This window comes from Astatotilapia calliptera, chromosome 11 (genome assembly GCF_900246225.1).
Source record: "Astatotilapia calliptera chromosome 11, fAstCal1.2, whole genome shotgun sequence".
Lineage (NCBI taxonomy): Eukaryota > Metazoa > Chordata > Actinopteri > Cichliformes > Cichlidae > Astatotilapia > Astatotilapia calliptera.
Genome location: NC_039312.1, coordinates 11,445,068 through 11,471,741, shown reverse-complemented (window position 1 = coordinate 11,471,741; position 26,674 = coordinate 11,445,068). Strand labels below are relative to the sequence as shown.

General features: G+C 42.2%; 1 protein-coding gene and 1 long non-coding RNA gene across 6 annotated transcripts; both read right to left on the bottom strand.

Annotated features, from left to right (window-relative positions):
* Nucleotides 1-250: 250 nt before the first annotated feature.
* Nucleotides 251-22,920, bottom strand: LOC113031429 (protein SOGA3-like). Of its 5 annotated transcripts, XM_026183501.1 has the most exons (12): nt 22,588-22,920; nt 20,706-21,494; nt 20,241-20,465; nt 19,949-20,107; nt 19,227-19,298; nt 18,537-18,856; nt 18,151-18,310; nt 16,159-16,228; nt 15,394-15,940; nt 15,158-15,287; nt 14,720-15,043; nt 11,944-12,005 (listed from the first exon to the last, which is right to left on the bottom strand). In XM_026183501.1, the coding sequence occupies exons 2-11, from the start codon at nt 21,432-21,434 to the stop codon at nt 14,933-14,935; spliced, it is 2,523 nt and encodes an 840-aa protein (XP_026039286.1). In that variant the 5' UTR covers nt 21,435-21,494; nt 22,588-22,920; the 3' UTR covers nt 11,944-12,005; nt 14,720-14,932. The 5 variants fall into 5 exon arrangements, with proteins under 5 accessions (XP_026039281.1, XP_026039285.1, XP_026039282.1 ...); XM_026183499.1 differs by lacking the exons at nt 14,720-15,043; nt 15,158-15,287; nt 15,394-15,940; ... (6 more) ...; nt 20,706-21,494; nt 22,588-22,920 and adding exons at nt 1,587-1,653; nt 1,736-1,771; nt 2,603-4,430; ... (3 more) ...; nt 12,236-12,672; nt 13,924-14,712 and having other exon boundaries at nt 11,838-12,005; XM_026183496.1 differs by lacking the exons at nt 14,720-15,043; nt 15,158-15,287; nt 15,394-15,940; ... (6 more) ...; nt 20,706-21,494; nt 22,588-22,920 and adding exons at nt 251-1,653; nt 2,603-4,430; nt 4,646-4,725; ... (2 more) ...; nt 12,236-12,672; nt 13,924-14,712 and having other exon boundaries at nt 11,838-12,005.
* Nucleotides 8,453-11,815, bottom strand: LOC113031432 (uncharacterized). Its single transcript, XR_003273739.1, has 2 exons — nt 9,592-11,815; nt 8,453-9,461 (listed from the first exon to the last, which is right to left on the bottom strand). It is a non-coding gene; the product is annotated as an uncharacterized LOC113031432 (long non-coding RNA).
* Nucleotides 22,921-26,674: the final 3,754 nt, after the last annotated feature.

The window sequence follows — 26,674 nt, the reverse complement described above, 5'->3', positions numbered from 1 at the left end:
ATATTTATCATATTAAATAGGTCAAATAAAAGGGTTTGTTTATGGGACTAGTCAATTTATTATTTTTTCTATTCTACTGTATAATAACACGCCTCTCATATTGTATTATGTTGGTCTGTTGCTTTCACAACACGATTTAAGCTGTCAACAATTTTGAGAAACGTCGCTAACAAACAGAGCATGACAAAAGCACATATAGCATATCCTAGATATATTACAGGTATATTACAAAGACACTCTTGACATGTCATGTGAAAAGAGAAGCAAAATCCTTATGTTTATTACACAAAATGAACAGCAAAGGCATCACTTTCATGATTTACCACTTTGACTCAAAAATACTGTACTACTCAGCTGAGTAATGTCCTGATATGTGACCATTCAGAATTAGGAAAAGTAGAGAAAAAGGCTGTTCTACGTCTTTCATATGCATTGTTAGCCATGTTATGCAATTAAGCAGGAGCTCAAGAATTAGTTTTGACAGAAACTCTAGAAAACATCAGAAGTGGATGGACAAAAGAAATGTAATTACAAACAATGCATTTAATAAAAAAAAAAAAAAGAGGAAATGTTGAATAAATCAGCCTTTGGTACCAAGTTATAAAAAAAACCTCACATTTAACCTGTTGATATCAAGTAAATGTTCTTTTTGCTTAGTAAAGAAAAATTAAAACCACAAGCAATGTGTTTTAGTCACAGGCAAGGTACAATCCAGGCATGTACTGAAGATAGTGATCAAGAAGGCAGAAAACTGACACTTTTGTTTGGGAGAAAGTAATGCTAAAAGAAAATCCACCATCTTTATCTCTGAAGTCAACATGATGCTACATGTTGTATATGTAATATCACACTTTGTGCTAAAAAAAGCACATAAACACGATGCACGCAAAATACAAAATAAAGTACATTGTAAACACATTCTTTTGGATTTTACTTAGTTTAACCACTTTATCATGAATCAACATCACTTTCAATGTGTAAATACAGTTTATATATCAGAGTGAGAAGTGAAGTGTCTGTTGTTGATGGATTAGCAAGGCTACACTAGTCAAAGCTAGAATCCAGACCTGAGCAGAGATTATCCTTTCAGATGGTTAATATAAATAAATGACACGCCGGCTGTGTTATTCCTTGGAAGGTGATGTATTCAACGTCGGATGTAAGGTATGATTCCTAGCAGATTAATCAAAGCGTACTGCTGAATTACTGAAGCTGCTTCAGACACTTTCTTACCTTTCTTGGTCAATTAGGCTCCACTGGATACCATACATTCTAAGAGTTCGCTGATGAACTCACAACTAAAGCACTTCTTAGTCTGGAGTAGCTAAGAGGCAGTCCGGATTTTTATATACAACAGTAAAAAGCAAAGGTTCAAAATTCAGGGGTTATTATTCAAGGCTTCTGGTTGGTTCGGTCACACAGTGAAGATCAAATGATGATAGTCTCAATGTGAAAGGCATGTGAGTATGTAAAAGAAGAGGAGAGCTTCTGAAGGGGAATGGATGGAGGCACAACAGGAGTGGTAGAGGGAGAGGACGAGGTGGAGGAGGACGAAGTGGGGGAGCGGCTGGCCCATCGCGAGGGGAGACGACGGTTGGCTGGGCGGGCAGGTCTTGAAAAGCTCTTGTGGGTGGAGGAAGGCTCTTCATTTTCCTGAGAGGAAAAAAATGAATTAACATTTAGGATCATCACACCGTCCTGTCTTCAATCAAATTCACACACTTAGATACTTTACATTCTGTCATGTGTTCCATTAGTTGTCTTCTTGACCCTAGGGAAAACAACAGGCACATTTCAAACAGGAACACTAAAATAAAGCATTTTTATGTGGAAAAAGTCACACATGGTGGTCGAGGGGAAAGTGAAACTGAATATCTTACATATGCTGCAGTTGAACCGATTTAAAAGCACTTCAGAATGATCTTGGGTAGTGCTCCTCAGTTGTGCCTCCAATTACGTTCTTTTCACGAGGTCAAATAAAACTGGCTGATAATTACTTGCACAATTTCTTAAACATTTGCATGACTTGAAAGAAGCATAATCACTTCAGCTCACTCCACTCTGCAATCTGCCAAGGGCATTTAGTCAGCTGGTTTCTTGCAGATACTTCTGTAATTTCAACACAAAGGCCAGAAAAACACTTCCACTATAGAACCATTGAAAGATTAAAGACAAGCCAGTGAGGGTGAGCAGACCTCCCTTTTTTAAACTTTATATACCACACTGCCAGTTCCTTTTGTTAAGAGCCTTTAAGCAATGGAATGGCCCAGATGCCCAGATTATAATGGAGGCTTTGGCCTGCCTCTGTCTCTTAGCACATACCAGAAATAAACAACATTCCCACTGGAGCTGTCCTCAGTCAAGGGTAATTGCCTAGTGTTTCATAATGGAACAGAACAAAATGTACAACTTCCTGGTCCATCCAACTGGCCCCAAAAATATAGTGTTACTTAAATAGATTTTGTTCAAACTTAAATACATAGTTGCAGACTTTCTTCAAGTGAACTCTCTTTATATTAACATCTTCATTGTGAAGATCTGCTGAATGAAAAAAGCATTTCCATTAATACAAGTGTGCATAATTCTGTCAAGCTCCACCCACCTGCACTACAAGCTGTATCTCTTTCACACCACTGGCACTGTGGGTGCTTAGCTGTGCATGACTGGGGTGCATGACTGGGGCACTCTGTGTGTGTCTCAAAGTAAGAGGTAAAGGCAGAGGGTTCACATTCAGCATGTCCAGTTCTGTGGCGTTCTTCTCATGTGCAGCACTGAAGAATGGGTTAGAGTTAGAATGCATCTCGTTCTGTTGGTTCAGTTGTGCCCGAGCTGCACTTTCATAATTTTTTAGAATTCTTTCAACTGCTCCATAGTTGGACCTGGATCCCTCAGGCCTCGGGTATGCAGCAAGAGTGAGGGGTTTCCACGGATGGTCATTCATTATTCGAAGCCCAGGCCTGGAGGAGTCAGACTGGCAGGAAGACCCTGAAACATGTCTTGGCTGTGCCGTCTGTCTTTGTTTGTTCTCAGCAGACAGCTGCTGGAGTGAAACAGCAGCTCTGACTGACTGAGCCTTTGCTCCATGGGGATTCTCTTTCTTAGAGCTGGAATCATCCACAGGCTGAGCTGGCTGAGTACTTGCAGGCAAGACCGGTTCAGAAAAAAGACCCTCTGTTGCTCCTCTGTGTTGTGTTTTCTTCGAAGGACTGCTTGCTGTTCGAACTTTGTGCTTGACCTCACAATGGTGTGCAGGATTATGAGAGGGTACTGATGCTTCCCTAAGAACAGCCTGTGGTGGAACAGTTGAAAATACAGAAAGAGGTTCTTGCTTTATAATAGCCTCCTCTGGTTTAGTGGTGCATCTTACTGATCTTGGTTGGACCTCAGGGTTCTGTATTGCAGACTCTGAGACAGTTGCTTCAGGATGCACACCCATGATGCTAGAGGTTGCATCAGTAAAATGTGGCTCAAACTTAGTCTCTTTGGAAGGTAAAACATCAGATTCTGTATGGACCGGTTGGAAACCCACTGAGCTGGTATTCGTTGCATTAAGACTGTCTTCTCCATCGACCCCACGGCCCATCTCTGCCTGAAATAAAGTTCGGTTGAACTCAGCTGTTTTTTGTTCCAGCATTATGTTTCTTCTGGATCCCTGAAGGTTGGGGCTGACAGGTGAGGACAGGAGCAACTCTACAGGTAATTCTCTGACAGTTGGAGGTGTTTGTGCCTCAGCACCTTTTAAATTTCCAACACCTGGACAGTAATCTGAACACAGATCTTTCCTGGCAGTCCGTATGTTGGATTCAGAGAAGCTTTTCTGCACAGATCCATATGTGGACAACTTACTGTTAGTGAACTTGCTTGTATCACAGGACCAGCGGTTATGGCAACAGGCCATATTACAGTTAGAGTTAGCAGGCACCGAGCACGATGCTACCACACCATCTACAAAAACTTTTCCTTCATTTTCTTGTAGCATAGCCCCAAACTTCCTGACAATGGATGGGCTGCTACACTTTCTGTCCACTAAAGCGCAGGGACTATGGCACTTCTTCACAGTTGATATTGGAGATTCTGGGATGTGCAGTTCTGTGTCTGGATGGGTGGGAGTGCTCAGATTCCAGGAGGAGGTCCGAGGAGGGATGGGTGGGGCTGCTGTATCCATTTCAGAGTGCACTCCATGGCTTGTCTGTGTGTTTGTGTAGCCATCTGGATCGGTGTTATTTGTTGTCCAGGATTCACTCAGCCCTTTTTTTACTTGCCAGGTGTTACCTGGAGACAAAGTGATCCAATTTTCCCTCTCCAAGGCCAGGAGATCATCGTAGATCTGGCTGAGGTCACAAGGAGCTTCATCCACATCTAGGCACGTTTCGTTATGGCCAAAGAGTATGTCACTTTCCTGAGATGGGCACAGAGATTCAGATCGATTCCTGAAAGCAAACAAAGTGTAAACTGAGTCCAGTATCTTTCTACAAAATCAATCTAGACAATTTACATCTGAAGTTTGAAGAGAAATGTCATGTATTTACACTTTGAAATAAAACACACATGGCATTGACACTATGTACATGGTGAGCTTCAGCAGACACAGATTATCCTACTCCTATGCTGGTGCCAGAGAGTTAACATAAAAACAGGGATCTACCTCTTATCTCCGTTCTTCTTTCTGATCTCATCCTGGTAACTACAAAGCTCCTCACTTACACGGGCAATCTCTTTGAGAGCCTGAAACAGACAAACGTTGCAGAAAGAAAGACAATGAGACAAGATGAATATTGTGTAATGCCAGAGTATTTTATCACTAAAACCTAGAGCTGGTGGTATGTCACATAAAGAGGATTATCTGCAAAAGGTCACCAAGTGATGACTAAAATACAAGTACAGGGCAGAGTAAGGGTATACTGTTTAACACCACCAGTGATAAATATAATGTAATATATCTAGTGTTAGAGTTAATAGCAAATTAAAAAATAGATAAAACCCTCACAGCATTAAGAGCAATCGTATTTGTCTTCTTGTCACTGCCGTCGCTCAGGCCTCTTTCCTCATTGCCTTTACAAACATTTTCCTTTTTAACTCCACATTCTGGGGCTCCGTGATAATCAGCATCAAGCTCTGCTGTATCCACATCTTCCTTATTATCACTGACTGAGCTTTGCTGCCAAGTCCCTGCAGATTTCAATACATCCACAAGCTTAGGTTGTGAATACTGGCTCCGAGCGAACTCATTACCAACAATAAAATCACACAGACTGTCTTTCTGGAAGCAGGTGGAGTGGTGACTGTTTTTGTTACCGCAACCACCATCAACACTGATGCTTCTGTTGTGATAAAGTCCAGGTAAAGATGGATGTCTGTTTGGTTCTGACTGACTGCTGCTGCTGAGTGGCTCCGAGTGGGAGTTATCGCTGAGAAGACTCGACCCTGTGCTGGTGGAGCGGATGCTGAGTCTATGCACAGCATCACTGTGAACATCCGGTCTGCCACTGTCCAGTCCAGGGCCTGCTCGCTTGGTTCTCACCTCACAGTACAGCTAGAGATGGGAAGAGGAAATAGAGGTCAGAATTTACACAGCTATGTTGACAGACTTTCAGGTTTCTAATAGTGAAGGAAATGCAATATTGTTATTAATCTAGGCAAATATATCATTTGGAATGAAAATATTTTTGAAAAATAATATCTGTAATAACATTTTTTTTATCCAGTGATATTATTAATTTAGTGACAAGAATGCATCTTTTAACAGACTAGTGTGCTACAGCATACTCCAACCTCAACCTTTGGATGAGATTAAATATAACAGATAAAACAGTTCATGAAAGGCTCAAGCAGTGCGAAGCCTATAAATGGCACCATATGATTATACAGTAAAATTCTGGATCCACTGCTTATGCATAATGATAACTTCACGTTAAATGATGAGAAGTCAGGCAAGATAGCTAATGAACATTTTTAGACCACGGCAGACTAAAGAAAATAACATTCAAAGACTTCTCTTAAATAACAGTGGATAACCTTTGGCCTCCTACCATGGAAATCTTAAAATAGTAAGCAATTCATGCCGACTAGGCTCCCTTCCCATCATGCAATGTCTAGATGGGACTACTGCGCTTTAGCCTTCTTTATTCCTCTGTTGTTTTCCTCTCTAATTTTCTGGTCTCAAGGGGGCAAATTAGAGCCACATGTTCTTTTCATAGCAAATTGTTCCAGTGCTTTTGCTCTGTCCAACTACTTGGGTATAAAACACTAATCTGCTTTTCTGGGCATGTCAGATTTCAATCCACTTGTTTAATTTCTCAACTTTATGAAACTACATAAAAACAAAACAACATTTAAACAAAAATAAAAATGTGTATAGTGCAAAATAGCAGGATGGTAAACAGCTAGTAATGTCTAGTCTATTGTTTCAATTCAGCAGCCTGATTGATGTAGGGGCAAAAACTGTTTAACAGGAGCGTGACCCTTGAGCGAATGGTCCTGTACCTTTTTCCCTGACTGCATAAGTGAAAACAGACTGCACAAAAGATGAGTGGGATCATTTGCAATGCCCAGACTTCTGCAGATGCAGTGCTTGTTGTAGATGTCCAATAGTGTTAGAAGTAAGGCACCAATGACCTTTTCTGCTGTTCTCACATAAACAGGTATACTTCTAAACATTAAAGATCAAGGATTTCCTAAACTTGTGTTCAATTAGTCAATTTGCACTTTAGAAAAGTGTGAATAACTTCACACCAAGGTGGGACCAATTGCACCATATCAGCACATTCTATTATCCAAATATAAATAAGAAACCAGTAATTTTTCTGACTGCTGCAGACTTGTCTAACATAGATGTTTACATATGGAGGAGTTCATTACTGCAGCACACCAGGTCACTGACAGTCCTAATCACTGCCTCTCGCCTGTCTCAGAGTCCAGAGGACTAACAGAGCGCTCTAATTCTTCCAATGCCTTTCTTTCCTCAAACTCCGTTGTAATGATCGGGGAGGATGTTTTCACACAGTTGATGGTGAACAGGATGTGAAGGAGGGAAGTGTTACACACTGTAGCAGCTATATGAAGCCATACATCATATAATTTCCTGTTATGGATGGACAATTAAAAGTGGCTAAGTTAACTACTACTCAACAACTACTATACAACGTTTGTAATTTTTGCATACTTGGTGGGATGTTTCACTTTTTCTGTGATAAGCTTTTGTTGTTGTTGTGTTTACTGTTATATAAACGTGCTGCAAAACAAAATTTCCCTGACTGTGACTGTAAAGACAACTTTCACCTTTAACCACAAATCTAATGAAATGTAGACATACCTTCACACTAAGAGCATCTTACCTCTTCTATTTTCTTCTGCATATCCTTCAGCTGGCTCTCCCACTCCCTTCTCTCCACGTCAAACCTTTCCAGCAGCTCAGCTTTCTCTCTCAACCAGTCCCTCTCGCTGTGCTCTACGCGGCTGCGCAGGTCCATAGCCGTAGAATATGTATCTGCCAGGATCCTCTGCTGCTCTTCCCTCTCCCTGCAGGTCGTCAATGTCTCACCGTGCTGTTCTCGAGTGCACCGTGAAGCTGAAGAGCAAGGTCCTGCTGCTGACTGGACCCCTCCACGTACCAATCCAGCAGCCTCTCTACCCTCCAACTGAAAGAACCAGACAGGGAGTGCACAGTTTGCAGAGGAGGAGAAAAAAAGTTAGAAGGGAGATAGAAAGAAAAAGAGTGGGAGAGACATTGTAGAAAACAGTCGTGATAAAGGATAAATTGCAATTGGAGAACCAGAGGATGAAAGCCAGATGACAAGACATGAAGGCAGGAGTAGGAGAAAATGTTAAATGTGGAATTAAGAGAATGAAGGAGGGGCAGGAAGAGAAGGTGGAGGAAGTGGGGGAATAATACACCATGGGGATAAGTGTGAGTGGGTTCACAAGTAGGAAGAGAGAGAGAAAGACAAAAAAACTGAATACTGAAAATATCCTGTAAGAACCCACACACAGGTTCATATGTTCAGGGTTCAACTTTCTTTTCTATGGTACTTAACAAGCACAGGATACAGTGCAGGATATGGCATTTTCACACACAGGAAAATATGTCTGCAGATGTGACCTCAGTCAAATGACAGTCTGGTAATCCAGTTATTTGTGTTAAGATGGTTTTTTAACACAAATAAGAATACAACCATGATTCCTTTCAATGCAAATAGCATTGAAAACATTACTAATATGCCAATCTTATTGGATTCAATTTGAATTTTCTGTTTTAATTAAATAAAGGTCCTTTTTAAATAAGATAGGATGGGCATTTCCCCTGGGATTTTCCCTGTTGAACAGCCAAACATGGACACTGAAAGTATGTTATCGAATTACTGAGTATGAAAAGAAATCTCACAAAACTATGAACTGTAAGAGAAAAGGATAGAAAGAGAAAACTGACTTAGCCTGAAAATAACAAACACTAGAGCACTGGTGGCCTCAGTTTAATATAGCAGTTTTGGGGAAAACCCATCTGATGTAGAGAATGTGTTTTTTTACAGAACTAAGGACAGGGGGGGGTTTCAGTACACAGATCTGTGCATTCCGTGGCAAATGTGCATTTTTGTTGCTAGTAAAAAAAAAAGAAAAAAAAAGGCTTTGGTGCTGGAAAGAGCCCAGGACAACGCCTGTGCATACAGTATATTAGTGTGCCTGGGTGTGTGTGCATGTGCGTGTGTGAGTTTGTATGTAGTGTTTGTTCGAAAGAGGGAGATAATGCATAAGCTTGCACAAATGCGTTATTTCAGTGTCCATCCGCAGACACAAACCAAAAACCTCGGTCATGGTGTTATTTTTGCCTGTGGCCTGGGATCAACAAATTATGGAGTAGGAAAACAAGTCAACACAATCTGCCTGTAGCTCTTTTCAAAATTCTCCACAATTAGAGATGGATGATGATGGGTGCTGTCCACACTCTATTTAAACATCTACATGTAAACAAGTTGTGAAAATAAAGAAATAACATGCTTGGAGTCACAATAAAGAGCCAAGCAAAGTTTTCAATGATTGACAAAGGAAGTCAAACTGTCTTATAAAGGAAATACTGCAGGAACATGTAAACAGAGACGCAGATTACCAGCATTTCTTCCAGCACAAGGAAACATACTCATTCACATCCTTAAATTCAGTTTTGATACACAACCTCCAACTACTCTTGGCCACCCTGATAGTCACTGTATGGCACACAGGGTATATAAAGGTAACTGTGTCACCAGGGTGACCCACTATAAATAGCGAACACACAGCTTGTACAATGTTACATTCCAAGGGGAGGCGGGGAGCTGGGGTAAAGGGAGAAGAGAGCGTTGGCTGCTAAAGCAGAATGAGATGTCTCCTAGCTGCCAGCAGCATTCATAAATCAGTGGCATGCAGGGAAATATGCCTGGAAATATCGGGGCTAAGACCTCTGCCTGGGACCCTGGATGCTTCTTTGGTATCTGGAAACAACATATAGCAGTTACAAAATACAAAAGCCCACCAAAGAAAATGATGTGCCTTTAATATATGAATATATGAGCACAAACATACAACTGCTGATAAAATACTGCAGCCTTTTATTTGACTCACTTTGGCTTGAAGCCCATAATCTCTGGTACAGCAATTAATCTACAAAACATATCAGTGAAGCCAAACTTTAAAAAAACGACTCATATGGCTAAATCTCGCAGCTTCTTTATGATTCACCACCTACAAAACGACCAAAAGAGAATAAATTAAAGTCTGATACTGCTTTCAAAAGGTCTCCTTAAACTGCACTAATAAATAAACAGCATCTAGCTGTTCAGCTAGCAGGATACTGTACTAAAGAGCTCAGTTGATACCACTTTAACTTTATGACTCAGTCGAATGCATTTAACGGCAGTTTTTAAAACATACATGCACAGAGTGACATGTATAAATATTCTTCATTTCATTACTATTATAGATTGTCATCAACGTGATCAAAGGTCACATTCAAAGCAAAGCGCCCTAGCAATTTCTGGCCATCATAGTACACCATGTGTTTGCTTTGTCTCACTAAAAAAAACTGATACTTCTGCTTCTGGCACAGTGAAACCAACATGTTGAAAATGACAGAGGAGTTTGTCACCCATGCTGAAATTGTTCACATATCACTTCAAAGTGAAATGAAGCTGCACCCAGTTCGTGCGGCTGACTTCCACTCATTGATTTGCATTCATTCTTGTCAACCTTTATGAGGTGTTTCACAGACAACGAACATTTGTTTAGTTCAGTAGTTCACACAGAATTGAAAAGAGTGAAACAAACAATAGACCCCCACCCCAATTTGATATGCAAGGTAATTACAAGTCTGCAAGTCAGTTAGTAGAGTTCTCTGCTGTAAATAGTTTGGATTTGGATCTTTAAGAGCGGCCTTATTTTTACTCTTGGTAAACAGTTTATGCTTTTGTGCCCAAAAACATAAACTGTGGCAGGATGTGGCATCAAGACAAACAACTACAATGGAGTAAATCTTACTCAGCATGTCACATTTCACTTTTGTCTGTTTGTGCAATCCATACAGAAAACTGTGAGTGTGCATGAGAGGCAACATTCTAAATACTCTCATTTGACACAAACACAAAACACTATGGCACAAACTCCTATGAGGCCTTTGCAAACATATACCAAGGACAGACACTGACAGACACCTGTGCCAAAAAAAAAAGCTCTCAGGTGGCAGGTAACAGTCTCTAATACAGTACATTTACAGCATCTTGGTGAAAACATCAGTGTGTGTTTCTCTGGTATCATGGTATGCTCTGCAGAAACTGAATTGTCTTTCTCACACTGGTTCACTGAGCTTTACGGACACAAAGCAGAACAGTAAATGTCCGTTTTTATTTGGCTATTTTTCAACCACACTGTGAAAAGGCCCTGGGGGACAAAGAGAAGAGCTGAGAAGTCACAGTCTGCTCTCTACTCACATACAGAAAAGCTACATTATGATAGTTAAACCAATGTGTGTGATCTGACAAATCCCTGGAACTTAGTTTAATTCTAGTGTTATTACTTCTCAGCAGTATCATTGCAGCAACCCCTTAATTTCTATCACCATGTTATAGAATTTAGGAGATTCATGACTTCACTCAGAAGGAGATCAATCAGTTTAAAGTCTGTGATAGGAATGATATGGGGCTCATCTAGCAGATAAAGCTGCTGCCATCACAACATCACAGAGAAACTACAGCTCCAACGAGCAAAGAGACATGCAAAGCAGTCAGCGTGCAGTTAAGTCTTAATATTAACAGAGTATCCTTTCTTTTGATCTACAAAGGAAGAACAAGTCTCATAAGATTTAGGCATTAAAGCAGCCAACTAAATCCATTTTCTGATATAACCAGAAAAAAATGCTAAATCCCTAAAGCCACACTGCTTTGAAGAATAGCTGTGAATGGTCATTCAAGTGATCCATACAGTGCCCAACACAGCATGGCACTGGTATGCAAACTTAACTTCAAGTAGTTTCTGTCCTTTTTCACCACGTTTAACAATAGCTATCCATTGCCAAAACAGGCTAATGTTTCATTTTCCCAGAGCCAGCAGTTGAAAGCCAAGTTTGGTGTTGGTTTCTGGCTCGGTGGGAAAACTAAGTTTGTCTCCTCCATGCAAATCTTTTGTCGGAGCTGAGGCTTGAGTTGGACAGAAGCCACTGTGACTTATCAACCTGCCATATTGGCAGCAAGTCCAATTTACACCACAATGAATGCCAGCCATGCGCAAACACAAGAAAATATGCAATTATTAAAATAAGATGTGTCTGTGTGTGTCCATATATATTAAAAATAAAGTCACCATCATCCCTCACTTACCTGTGCAATCCTGCATTTAAGTTCAGCTTTCTCCAGCTCCCATGCACATCTGTCTCTGGTATACTGCAACTGAAGCTCTGTTCTCTTCTCTTCTTCTCTCTTCACCTCCACCTGCACTTCTTCTAAAACCGTCTTCAGGTCCAACAGAATCCTCCTGTTCTCCCCTCCCTGCAGGAAACCAATTTTTTTCCTTTACAATCACAGAAGAACTCAGAAGAGGACGGATGTTTGATAATAGACAGCTGGTTACACAAACAAAAGATTAAACGTTCAATTTCACTCCAAAGAATAATCTAAGAACATTAAACATTAAATACACCAATTTATAGTTGTGTGCTACTGACAAAATATTTATATTTTAGTATAGCTGACAGACGAGTGGTAATGTTCTCAATTACTTGTATGTCAGCCACTTCTCTCAACAATGACTCCTTCTGGCGCATCCATTCTTCTTTGTCATGTATGTGTCGCTTTTTTAGATCCTCAAATTTCTTTTTTAGCCGTGTATGCTGGGCTTCCCGCTGCTGCTGCTGCTGCTGCTGCTGCTGGGGTTCTGGACCTGGCCACATTTGCCCCCTGTGAATCTCAAGCTGGGACCCCGCTTCACCCTCTACACCTGCGGGGGAAGCACCGAGCTGCGTGTCGTAGATCTGACTGAAGACCGTGGGTGGGGAAGAGATCCTCCTCAACGGGTTGCGATTTTTTCCCTTGCCTCTGTCTGTCTTCTCCATCCTGGAGCACGAGACAAACTCCCATCCCTGAGAAGGGACGTATCCCCCGCCAGCACCGCCCCCACTGTGCAGCCCCGCGCCGTTCACAAAAGCGCTCCACATTTCTCAAGTGCATTAAAAGAACACATTAAAACAATAACCTGACTGGATCGATTGTTAGAGTACTATCACAAAGCAAATCTTTAAGTAGATCCATCGATTCTCCGTATGGGATACGTAGGAAACATTTTTCAAATAGTTCGGCATGCTTTCTCGTAAACTCCAGCTGCTTTTCAAGTGGTGACCAGTGGCAGAAAAAGTTATCCAAAGCCGATCAAATCCCACGTCGGCCAAACAGCAGCGCTCGGGTGAGCAGTCACAGCAGCGCTCACGCAGGACGCTCGAGTCCCTTCCATATCTTCACTGGGGTGAAGTTAAGCCCTCATTCTGCAGCAAATCCCTACGGTATTTTCTCTCGCTCTCTCTTTTAAATAAATTGCAGGTTTTCTGCTGTGTCCTAAACCTGCGCTGTTTTTAATTTCACATGTTTAAAAAAATAAAAAAATACATCCCGGGACGCTCAGCTCCGTGTCGCGTCTCTGCCCCACACACAGAGACGTTGTAGGCGACAATCCAGAGCAAGCAATGACAAGACACCCAGTAACCACTCTGAGGCGAATGGGAGAAGCTCCCAAAAATATATCGTGGAGTGCACTGATGTAAGAGCTGCGGAGTATTTTTACCCCCTGTAACCATGAGTTTATACCCTTAAAGCCAAATAGCTGAACGGCGCCTGCAGGGGTATTAAGGAGTAAAAGAGATGCTCTAATCTACACCGGGCTCCTCTAATTACGTCGCAAGAGGTGCCACCTTGTGTTGTACCCATGGCAACAAATCACCTCACTGTTAGCTAAAAACAGCTAATCTTTACTCTTTAGAAACGGCGCACATTTTTTCTTTCTTTCTTTTTTTTTGAAACTTTTTTTGTTGTTAGCGTAATACTAACACACGGTATCTCAAACTCCTGCAAAAGAAACTTACCTCCCCAGTAAACAAAGCCTGCCATCTCTTCTCTCTTAGCCATTTCTCATCCGCTGTCTTAGCATGAGAGGGGGTGACTATCACGAGGAAAGCGACGAAGGGTGTGTTTGTATTCATCCTCAGAGCCACCACTGTGACTCTAGCCTTGTCTGTAACTTCAGGCCTGTAAAACGTGGGCTAACTCGTGCTGCTTTTATTATTAACGTTGTAATTAGCAGGCGAAATAACAGTAGCGGCTTACATTTACATGCACTACATAGCGTTTGTGTTAGTATGCTATGTTCACGCGCAAAAATACAAAGCACGTGCAGCTTAACCAAACACTGCGCTCTTACCTGTTTTTCCTCTGATAATCCCGAGTGTTGCAGTGAATGTCCTCATCCCCCAAACATACACATTTCATTTCAGCCAGCAAAATTGGCTGAAGTAACTGGAATGCGGCGGTTCAGTTAAAAAAGATCGGAGAGCGAGAGGCTACCGCTGAATTTATGCTTTCATTAACTGGAATAAAATCCCCCTTTTCTCTCTCTCCCTTTCCCTCAACGTCTCTCCTCCTCTCTCCCTCCACAGCTGGCCCTAATATGTGACGTAAAACATCCCACCGGTGGGATGAAAGCAGTAGACCGGTTCCGCCCCCGTCCTGGTGGTCAGGTCCGCTGGATAAACAGATTCACCAACGGTATGCTTTTGCAGACTCACCCAGAGGCATTTTGTAAGATTCTCAGTGCAACACTAATGCAGGTAAAATGACAGTGCTCCTGTTATGCTTCCCGTGACTGTGTGGATGATCTGTTGTACATTAGGCTGACATTTGGTGGTGACTCAGCACAGCTGCCTAAGAAGAAGAACTTGCAGGAGATGTAGTCCTACAGTATGAGTGTCAGTGTTATTGTGGGAGGGTGCTTGAGTGTGTGTAGGCCTATGTGCATTTTCACAGACTTGACAGAGTATTCATAAAAGATGTGTGTTTATTCCTGTAGTCACATAAATAAGGCACAAACTTTTCCCCTCACAGGTATTTTCAGACGGCTTTTCTTTCTGATTCAAAGAATCATCTTAAACCTAGATTGACCTGTGAAGGGAATTCTATCACAGGTTTTCACAGTAGGAAAAATTGAATGACATACTCACCTAAAACTCCACTGTCGCTTCTAGGTGTGTGGTCTCCAGGGAATGTTGAAAGCAGCTGAACAGATGAGTGGGTCATACTTGGAAAATGAAAAAAACTGTACCTTGTGTGACCTTATGTAATGTGTTCAACATAACAAAAAGTGAAATAAATGAATATGTTTAAAAAAAAAGAAGCAATAAAAAATAAACATAATGTGATACAGAAAGTGTGCTCTACAGTACAAAGAACAGGGTGAAAAGAAATACCAGTTTAAAAATGGTGGCATAAGACAGTGAGGAAAACAGAACAAGAATGAGGATCAGCAAAATGATGGGCTGAAACATCTGGAGCGATGGCAGTTGAAGGAAAAATGGGAGTGAAGAGAAGAATGATGAGCATTAGAAGAAGAAAAGTGTGGGGGGGAAATGTGACAGTCACTCTTGTTTTTATCAGCTTACAGAAAGTGGCTCCTCTGCCTGTTTGTCGTCCTGCTTGGGGACATCCAGGCGGTCTATGAAGCTCTGCAGCTCTTTCCTGAAGGCTTTCATCTGTGCGTTGATACGATACAGCAGCTCGTGCTCTCTGATCCTGAGGAAGAACAAGTTTGGACTTTCAAAATCAGGTAAATTTGGAGGAGACTACGACAGTGTAGTGATCACACAAAACTGTGATAGTTTTTTCATGTAACAATTACCTGCCACCTTCCTCATCCTCATCCAACCTAGCAAACAGCTCCCCATTGGTGACATATACTCGGGCCTCAGAAATGATAGTGCTGGTGTCAGTGATGAGCCTGTCAATGGTCCGACCCAGCCTCTCCGCCTCAATGCGGATGTCTATCATCTGCTGCCGGTCCTTCAGGCTTCTGGATAAAAAACGACTATCTACAGGTGAGTAAAGAGAGCGCGTCGGGGTGAGGCAGCGGATGTTTCTCACCTCGTCTGAGTCACTCTCTCCTCCAATTGGGCCCTCGCGTTTGCGATGTGGCGGGAGGAGGCGAGGGGAGGAAGCCGAGGCTGAAGGTGTGTCATCGTCCCGCCCTCCGTCACTCTCTGCATCGCTGTCGCGAGGGCTGCCACGGATGCCCAGGTGAGAGGCCAGGTCATAGCGCTGCATGTTGGAGAGCAACACGCGGTTCTCGTACTGGAGCTGCATAACTTTGCCACTCAGTTCGTTGATCTGCAGACGCGCTGCTTTCAGTTCCTCCTGGAGAGCCTCCACTTTAGCAGGGTCAGCTCCTCCTGGGGTTGAAATAATGCAACAATGGAAAATGGAGCATTAGTTCAAATTAGGGTTGAATGTGCAGCTCCTGGAGGGTTTTTTTTTTCATATTTTTTTTCACCTGGTTCACATTTAATAAGCTTAAAAAGAAGAGATGCCTCTTTACTTGCAGTGCAGTTGCTTGACTCCTGCTACAACATCAATGACAGGCATTTAGAATATTAAAAAACATACAAACCTCCTCCGTGTCTTGATCCAGGTTCGTGGGACCCAGCCTTGTATTTAAGTTTATTGAGCTCACTTGTCACCTGAAGAGGAAACTCAGTGTTATCCTGATGTGTGTTTAGCATCAATCAGAGTCATTTACCCAAAAGAAAAACAAGGAAACACTTGCCATCTTATGTTGCTAAAATTAAAAATGTCAAGTACTACATCTAGTTTGTTGCAATTTTCCTGAAAATTGGTGCTAGAAAGCTGTCAGCATTTTTATTTTTTTAATATTTACATTTTTCGCAGTTACTACAAAAAAATGTTTGTTTGTTTTTGATGTTGCAGAAATGTTTCAATTTTTTTGTAGATTTTTTTTTTTTTACAAGATATATATACACAGTGGGGCAAAAAAGTATTTAGTCAGCCACCGATTGTGCAAGTTCCCCCACTTAAAATGATGACAGAGGTCAGTAATTTGCACCAGAGGTACACTGCAACTGTGAGAGACAGAATGTGGAAAAAAAATCCATGAATCCACATGGTAGGATTTGTAAAGAATTTATTCGTAAATCAGGGTGGAAAATAAGTATTTGGTCACCTCAAACAAGGAAAATCTCTGGCTCTCACAGACCTGTAATGTCTTCTGTAAGAAGCTTTTCTGTCCCCCACTCGTTACCTGTATGAATGGCACCTGTTTGAACTCATCATCTGTATAAAAGACACCTGTCCACAGCCTCAAACAGTCAGACTCCAAACTCCACCATGGCCAAGACCAAAGAGCTTTCGAAGGACACCAGGAAAAGTATTGTAGACCTGCACCAGACTGGGAAGAGTGAATCTACAATAGGCAAGCAGCTTGGTGTGAAAAAATCAACTGTGGGAGCAATCATCAGAAAATGGAAGACATACAAGACCACTGATAATCTCCCTCGATCTGGGGCTCCACGCAAGATCTCATCCCGTGGGGTCAAAATGATCATGGGAACGGTGAGCAAAGATCCCAGAACCACACGGGGGGACCTGGTGAATGACCTGCAGAGAGCTGGGACCAAAGTAACAAAGGTCACCATCAGTAACACACTACAACGGCAGGGAATCAAATCCCGCAGTGCCAGACGTGTTCCACTGCTGAAGCCAGTGCATGTCCAGGCCCGTCTGAAGTTTGCCAGAGAGCACATGGATGATACAGCAGAGGATTGGGAGAATGTCATGTGGTCAGATGAAACCAAAGTAGAACTTTTTGGTATAAACTCAACTCGTCGTGTTTGGAGGAAGCAGAATACTGAGTTGCATCCCAAGAACACCATACCTACTGTGAAGCATGGGGGTGGAAACATCATGCTATGGGGCTGTTTTTCTGCCAAGGGGACAGGACGACTGATCCGTGTTAAGGACAGAATGAATGGGGCCATGTATCGTGAGATTTTGAGCCAAAACCTCCTTCCATCAGTGAGAACTTTGAAGATGAAACGAGGCTGGGTCTTCCAACATGACAATGATCCAAAACACACCGCCCGGGCAACAAAGGGGTGGCTCCGTAAGAAGCATTTGAAAGTCCTGGAGTGGCCTAGCCAGTCTCCAGACCTCAACCCCATAGAAAATATGTGGCGGGAGTTGAAAGTCCGTGTTGCTCGGCGACAGCCCTAAAACATCACTGCTCTCGAGAAGATCTGCATGGAGGAATGGGCCAAAATACCAGCTACTGTGTGTGCAAACCTGGTAAAGACCTATAGTAAACGTTTGACCTCTGTTATTGCCAACAAAGGTTATGTTACAAAGTATTGAGTTGTATTTTTGTTATTGACCAAATACTTATTTTCCACCCTGATTTACGAATAAATTCTTTACAAATCCTACCATGTGGATTCATGGATTTTTTTTTTCACATTCTGTCTCTCACAGTTGAAGTGTACCTCTGGTGCAAATTACTGACCTCTGTCATCATTTTAGGTGGTGGAACTTGCACAATCGGTGGCTGACTAAATACTTTTTTGCCCCACTGTATATATATATTTTTTACCTTTTTGTTCTCTTCTTCCACATCTGCTAGATTCCTGCGGAGAAGTTCGGCCTCGTCTTCCACCAGCTGAAGCTGCTGCCTGAGCTCTGAGAGAGCCTCACCCTGCTCTCTGCTCTGTTGACCTCCACTGCTAGAGCCATCCACTCCAGCTGCTGCCAGACTAGGGGGTAAAGAGCAGACGAGCAGTGTTAATGAGGACGTCGGGTGCTTTTACTCTTCCAGCTTCTGCATATTCAAACTTGAAATAATTTCAATAACTATCTTTGTCAGAATTTACATATTTAATGTTCCCCAGTCCCCAGTTTTTCTTTTCATAACAGCTATCATGTCATTCCACTAAGCTGCCGGTTGACTCATCAGGATTCTGATGAATGAGTGCCAAGTACCTGTCCTCCCTCATGTCATCCAGCTCAGCCTTCAGCCCTCTGTTCTCCACCTCGAGCTCCACAATCTTTCGCCCCAAGATGTTTGCTTCCTCCTCCACAAGGCGTAAACGGAGCTTCAGCTCAGATTCACGAGTGGTGGGAGGCCCTCCAGCCTCACCTTTAGGCAGAGGGCTGTCCACATCCCCATAAAAGGACCGATACTTCTGGAGCTCCTGCTCAAGTCGGTCCTTCTCTTTGTCGATCTTTGCCATCTTTTTCCTCATCAAGATGGCTTCCTCTTTGATGAAAGCTAGCTGGCATTTCAGATCTTCATTTTCTTCCTGTGAACAGATGGAACATTTATTTCATTCAGTAACTTACCAACTTTTGAGATAAATAAAGTACGTCTTAAGTATTTTGCCCATTCTTTAAGTTCTCTGTATTTTAGTCTCATAGACAAACCAGAGACAATACAGTAGCAATATAGCTTCTCTGGTGTTCTCATGACTTTGGTAGCCTGCTTAAAAATTTACACCCAAGATCCAGGTTTGATGTTACTCCATGTTACTTTTACTCACTATGAAATATGACTCTCCAGCCAGTCTATCACATTTATTTTTCATTTGGAGATTTACACAGGAAAAATAACCTCTTTATTAAACATATCAGCCAAAGGTTATACCTTTATAATCTTATAAATTGCTGACTCACCTCTGTTGGGGTCTGTGGAGTCTTTCTGTCTGCTTTCTGCCCGTCCTTACTGCCTTTTCTTTTGAGTGAGAGCTGCGGGGAAACAGTGGTTACATCACCATCAGCGGCAGCTTGGCGTTTTCTTACTGAGGGCAGTGATATCATCCAGATTTATGGAACACTGAACACTCACTAATGGAAAAAGAGGACTGCTTAAACTCGCCCTCCAGAATGTTTCTGGTAAGATATTCAAATTCAAAGCACGCTGCTGTCTGTGCAGTTGTTATTTTAGAGCCTTGAAGAAAAACACCCAAAAACAACTGGTTTGTGAATATAAATATTTCTTACACATCACATCATAAGAAAGACATTTTGTCCTAAATATGTAATTTTACTGCAGGGTAGTAGAGCTGCTGCACTGACAACGAACCTGGCTGTTATATTGCTATAAACCCAGAGTACCCAAAGCAGGTTTTTCTGTTTTTGTTTTGGGATTATTTTACTTACATTTTAGCTCATTTTAATCTGGAGCATTGGAAAACTGTGGAAAAACTCTGAAAGTATATTAAGAATTACTGCCTGATCTGCTCTTGAACCCTGTTCTTCAACCTCACCTTCACATTTTCTCCAGTGATATTCAAATGGCATCTTATAGTCTAACTTTTGGTTCAGGTAACAATTTGCATTGTGTAACTGTCACAGATAGTCAAACAAATGAAGACACACTGGCTTCAGCCTCTCACCTCTTTGGCCTTCTCCATTTCATTTTGCAGGGCCTGTTTGGTGACCTCCACCTCTATCAGCTGCTGCCTAAGCTTCTCATTCTCCTCCTCTGTCTTTGTCCTCTTCTCCTCCACATTTTCCAGCTCATGGTGCAAGCGCACAGACACATCCTTTGCCACCTGGGAGAGGAGTCAAGACAGAATAAAGAAAAAAAGCATATAGGAAATTAAAAAGAGGAGGGAGGTCCAGTCATTGTTTTGATCGTTAATTTAGATGATGATAATGAGGATGATGGGACATCCAAAGACTCACTTTCAGGTCTTGCTCCAGACTTCTAAGCAGCTCGCCATCCACTTGGCCACTTTCTGTGATCCTGAGCCTCTTTCTCTCAGCCTTCTTTAGTCTGTACTGGAGAATCCGACAGTTCTTGTTGGCTCTCTCCAGCTCTCTGCGCATGTCCTGCAGTTGGCATGCGTCTTCTTCATAGAAGGTATCCCGCATCTCATCCATCTCTGCCCGCATCTCCTCGATTTCATTCTAATAAAACGTGGAAATGAAATGCGTGATGAAATAATCGAATCCAGCATCTGTTCGGTAAATTTGACACTTCCATAAATATGTAGTTTTCAGCAGCACTACAGCAGCGGTGATCATGCAGTAAGCGTGCAAATACAACAAGTGCGACTGTTGAACACGCCAAAAGAAAAAAGAAGAAGAATAGAAAAACCATGGCCTATTATTTAAGAAAATTTAAACCCTGGCGTAGAATTGCATTACCTTCAAATCCTCGTTTTCATCCTCCAGTCTCTCCAGCTCTTCATGTAGTTTCTGGTCTGGCTGCGCAGCCACCTGCGAACTGTCGCGCTCGGGGGACAGCTCGGGCTCAGAGCCCGGCGGAGATGCTGATTTCGCCTGCATCTTTGTCCCTTTCTTTCCTAAACTCTTATTCAAGTGAAACTGTATTAGCTCGGACTGCAAGCATCCCTCCTTCCAGAAGCCGGGTCCGCAGCCCACTGTGCCTTTCGAGCTCTTTTTGTTGCTAGTTGCCTCCCCTCCCCTCGGATTTTTGCTCCTCAGTTTGGGGGATTTGGATGCGCAGGGTTGGTCGGAGACAACGCGGTTCTGATCAGCTCTGGAGGACAAGGAAGCGTCTTCTGCTGGTTGGACGGCTCCTCTGTCTGCCGCCGCCGCCGCCGCGGGCCTGCTCTGCGTCGGATTTTCAGCACCAGCAGGCTGGACAGCAGCCGCGCCTCTGGTGGCAGGAGCGCTTCCGGCCTGCCGCTCCCTGCCCGTGGAGACTGGAGAATGACCTCGGCTACTTCTTCCTCCCCCTCCTCCTCCTCCACCCTGTTTTGATGTGATGGGCTTTGACGGGTTGCTGCCCTTCTGCGTAGTTTTAGAAGCAGCGTCTTTTAGCCCAGCCGGAGACGACGATCGCTGCTGCTGCTGCTTCCGGCTGCTATTGTCTGGCTGCCGCGGCGACTCGGCAGATGATGGGTTCATCATGGTGTCAGAGGATCAGCTCATCATCAACAACATCCATCCCCTTTACCAGTATCCTTGTACCTGGGGGACAATTGACTTTTTAGACATAAAAAATAGAGAGGATGTAGGCTGAAGAACGACGCTCTACAGGTCGATCAAATAATTTGCCTCTTGGAGTAAAGCCTGCGGGAAAAAATATATAAAATTTGGGGGGAACTGGCAGAGATTCACCGGGAGGCACCACGGATCACCGTGTATAGGCAAGGCTAATTAGGTTACACCATTGCCAGAGGAAAGCTGCCAGTAGTTGTGTTGTGAGCACCACTGATTAAGCAGTCAGTCATACAGACCCTGTTAGATGAGATGTGTTTGAGATCAGCTGCAGCTCGGCCGGGTAATAAGACAATCCACATTTACATCACACGCACCCAACGGGTGGGAAGTGGGCGAGAGAGAAAAAGAGAGAGATTGCGAGGTTAATGTAACCTATTGTCATTGGCTATGAAACCTTAGACAGCAGCCAGCCAATTAAGCAGCGCTACTTGCTCAGTTGACAAACAGCCGGTTCAGAGTGGCCCCTGATCTGATCCCCGAGCGCCCTGAAAGAAACAAAGGGCGATCCAGCCTCGTGATGGATCACTAAGAACCACTCTCACACTCATCCGGAGATAGCTGTTTCCTGTCAGCCATCATCTTACTCTTCGTTTCCAACATGCCCGCTGACTCATTACTTGAATGGAAGATGAGCGACAAAAGTGTCAGAGGCAATAAAAGAAAAACGCCCTTTTTAAGCTATTACACAGCTGGCATTGTTCATGCTTTTTTCTCTCTTTGTTGCTTCAGTTTTAAATGGACCAGGAATCGACTGGCTGCCTCACAGTCTCCTATTTAGCGCCGAAAAACCAAAGAATACTAAATCAGTCCAAACTGAGGGGAAAAAACTGCTCATACGGGCTCATGTATTGCCTGATGTGTCTTCTACAAACAAACAGCAGCAGCAAGTGTAAATCATCCCACCTTGGAGGCCTGCCTGAGAACATAATGTGGAATACAGTCAGACATTTGCCCTTCATACAGGTTATTGTTGCCCACATTCATCTAAAACACGCCTGAGTACTCAAAGAAAAAAGGTATCGCCACGTGGAAATTATGCACTTTCAAATCCATCTCTTACCTTTTCTGGGAATTTTTTTCTTCTTCTTCTTCTTCTTTTTGTCGGATGCTAAAGGGTAGTGATGATGGGGATGCAGAAGAGATGCTGACTCGAGCGCCTCCCGACCACCGAGCAACCTGTTTCAATATTCATCACATTACATCATCGCAGGGAGGGGCCGAACTGCACGGAAACGAAGCTGGGCTCCTCTCATTGGAAGAAGGCAGGAGCCTCAGTCTGTCCTGCTTTCGATGCCTCGCTCTGAATTGTGATTGGACACAGGTTCTCGCAGCATTATATTAACCTGGTATTGAATCATTAATTTTTTTTAGACTGTCTGCACATGCAGGGCGTATGATTGTCTTCTATTTTAAAAGCATATAAGCATCATTTACCCATCATTTATATATATTTTTTGTTATGCAGCATGATGTATATTTGCATATACAGTAAGATACTGTACAGACACTTAAAAACAACATTCCATAAAATAAGCAAATATTCTAATTCAAATGTGTAACATTGTTTGCTTATTAGACTTTTGGTTATACATTAGAAGTCACACTTCCCTCTGTGGCTTTTAAGCGAAATACATATGAGCTCTTAGCTCTGTGGTGTTTAAAACATTAATTACATTGGTAGTTCCCATATGACGTCTTCTTGGCAGCTGTTTTCTTTTTCCCAAACCGAAGTTGATGCACAAAATTCTTCCACTCCCAGGAGTCAGACTAGTTAGTGCTTGGAGAGAATAGAGGCAGCCTTCATGTGCTGCTTTTGGGGGAGTAAATGAGAAATTGCACAGAGAAATCTGTGTGCTGTCCATTTCTCCCAGCAAATTTCTCTGGATGTTTGTTGTGAGAAAATGGAAATGGGTTGAAAGCAGGTTAGTGTGTTAGTCCCAGGGAAAATATATACTGAGGGTAATTTATTCTGTTTGGGAACAGGCTGAACTCAAGGCAACTTCAATTTGATTATGTTATTAGTGGCTCAGACCATGAAGGCCAGACTCATCTGACCAGTTATTTGAAGTTTTCCTTCTTGGCCACGCATCAGTAGATCTCTTATAGATGATAAGAGAAAGCACATATATATCTGAAGTGTTGCATGATGGTTCCAAGATACACAGCTAAAGTGGTGAATAGTTGTTTGCATCACCCCACAGTGAGTGAAATAACAAGTATGCAGGAAGAGCCAGGGATTGACTTGGATTGAAAAGTGGGGATTTGCTATGCTCTGAAGGTTTTATGGCATGGGTTTTCTAGGCTTCACAAACCACAGATCTTGGCCTCCTACGTCTGAACAATCCATTTGCCTCTGTCACTTCAGGCTTTTGCAACAGTATATCTGTTTAAAAAGACAGACAGAGAAGGTTCTGTGTTGTAATCACAGTTTAATCACCAGACAAAATGCTGTCTAGCAGGGCAAATCCACCACTTTGGGACAGGATAGGATGACAGATGTTTGGGGGCTTGCAGTCCCTTTTGCATTGTCACACAATCACACCCTTCCCCCACTTCTACCCTCTTTCTTTCCTCTGGTATATTCAATTATTTACTTGAATTAAAGTGACAGATGTCTGCGTCATCAAGGCACTTATGTGACAGTCAAGGTTTCTAACTGTGCCTTGTGAAACAAAGGAAGGTGATAACTGGCGTAAAAGTGTGTCCTGTCTCCTGGTTACATGCAGATTTGCAGTTTGGTAGCATATCTCTGTTTAAGTAGTTTATATTCAGCATACTGTGTATATATAACAATTATTTATTTTCATCCAAGTAAATAATTGCTAAGTGGCTTAACAACGAACAAAAAACATTCCTCTGAAAACGACCACAAACAAGAACTACACTGAATCCAAAGAAAAACTTTGAAAGACTTTCAGAAAGCCGGCAAAACTACTGCTCACGATCATCTTAAGAGATTACAAGAAAGTCTGGCTGTTTGGAAGCAAAATATAAAGAGAAATGGGCCTCTCAAGACTTTTGCACAGTACTGTACAGTACAAGCATTATACAATACAATATGATCTCTACAATAGTTACACATTACTTACTCATTGACTCACAGATTAACTCCCAAAGGAAGACTAAACTACACTGAAATGCAGCTGTGGATGGGAAAGAAATGCTTTGTGAGCTGAAAGTCTCAAAGTCCTGTCAGAAGAAATGCCAACTTACAAGTCTATATTCTTGGGTACCAAATCTCATTCCCATCACATTCACTGGTATGAGCACCAGCAGCGGAACTTACCAGGTGGTAAGAGGAGAGAGATGAGCATCCATCTAAAAATAACACCCTCATTGAACTCACACACTCAAGCTTCTCTTTAATTCTCACTTCCTCTATTAATACCAAAACCCTTTATCCCGAATCATCACAGTAACATCAGCATAGACAGAAAACCGGGCCAATGTCACTGTTCGATATTATCAGAAATTATCTGCAGCATGAAGTTGTCATTTCTAATCATCCTTTCCAAATATTATACTGTAGTATTGCTAAATTAGTCTAAACACCATAGTAAAATGCTGATAGCATATGAAAGTATTGGCATGCACACAAGCTTTAAACTTGCTGGATTTTATTTTGCCTTAAATTGATTGTTGAATTGCTTTATTATTTATTAATAGCCATTCTTAAAATAGTCACATGTCACACGAAAATAATTTTTTTTAGACAAAAAGAAAACTCCTTTTTTTCCCTGAAAGGTAGGCTTATTGAAGTCAGTGTGTGTAATGAGTTTCCCCTGTGAGGAACAAAAATGCCTGCCTCCAGCCTCAGTTGTTGTGCTCCAGATATCAATTCAATTCAATTCAATTCAATTCAATTTTATTTATATAGCGCCGAATCACAACAAAAGTCGCCTCAAGGCGCTTCATAGATACAGAGAAAAACCCAACAATCATATGACCCCCTATGAGCAAGCACTTTGGCGACAGTGGGAAGGAAAAACTCCCTTTTAACAGGAAGAAACCTCCGGCAGAACCAGGCTCAGGGAGGGGCGGCCATCTGCTGCGACCGGTTGGGGTGAGAGAAGGGAGACAGGATAAAGACATGCTGTGGAAGAGAGACAGAGGTTAATAACAGATATGATTCAATGCAGAGAGGTCTATTAACACATAGTGAGTGAGAAAGGTGACTGAGCTTGTGACAGCGAGGAAAATTGTTACTTTGCTGTGAAATCCACAGGGGAATTTAGTGAAGTAGGCACCTCTGTGTAAATCCAGTCACATGCTAAAGTTGCTGTAATGTATATCGGGCCGTTACCTGTGCAACGTTTCAGGATTGACATCCTGAAAAAATTGCACATGAATAAAATTACACTGATTAAAGTTAAAATAAAGACATAAAATCTTAACCGACATGAATAGTCTAGAAATCTGGCATATAAGACGTTTATGAATCCATTAAAAAGCCTCAGTATAATGCTCCTTATAATTTATTTATAATAAATATTCAGATAATAATGAATATTTCTGAATAAATAAAGAGTATTTATCTACTTGTAATTAAATTTCACTGCCTATTATTGAAAAGTTGAACTCAGAGATTTCTTAGTGCTTTATGCTATGGAGATGCATTTGTCCACCAGAACAGATTGTTAAGACAGAACTGAAAGTGTTATAACGACATTCTGTCATCATCCAAGCAAAAGGCTGCTGATGAGGTTATGGTGTTATGTTACTGAGTTGTGAAATTATTGCGCTGGGTTGAGGAATAATACAAACGTAGTCCATGTGATAGGCCTACCCCTCTGCTAGTGGAGGCCTCCCACTCATAAACTCTGCAGGGGGATTGCATACTCATAGAAACACGTTTCTAAGCCTCTTACACAACAACATGCACATACACACAAAACTTTCACTCACGAAGCCAACCACCCACATACACATATAAGCATGAAAACCCACTTTAACTGTTTATTGCATCAGTGCTCTTTCTCACATAGACCCCAGCTGATTCATGGAGAAATTAAAGCAAGAGGAGGGGAATGGGGGAATAATGGGGATGGGGCTGGGAGGGCTTTGAGAAGATGAATGGGTAGGGGGTGTCTGACAGCTGCTGTATACAGTTGTTATGGAAACCATTGTCTGAACTCATTAACTGGAAG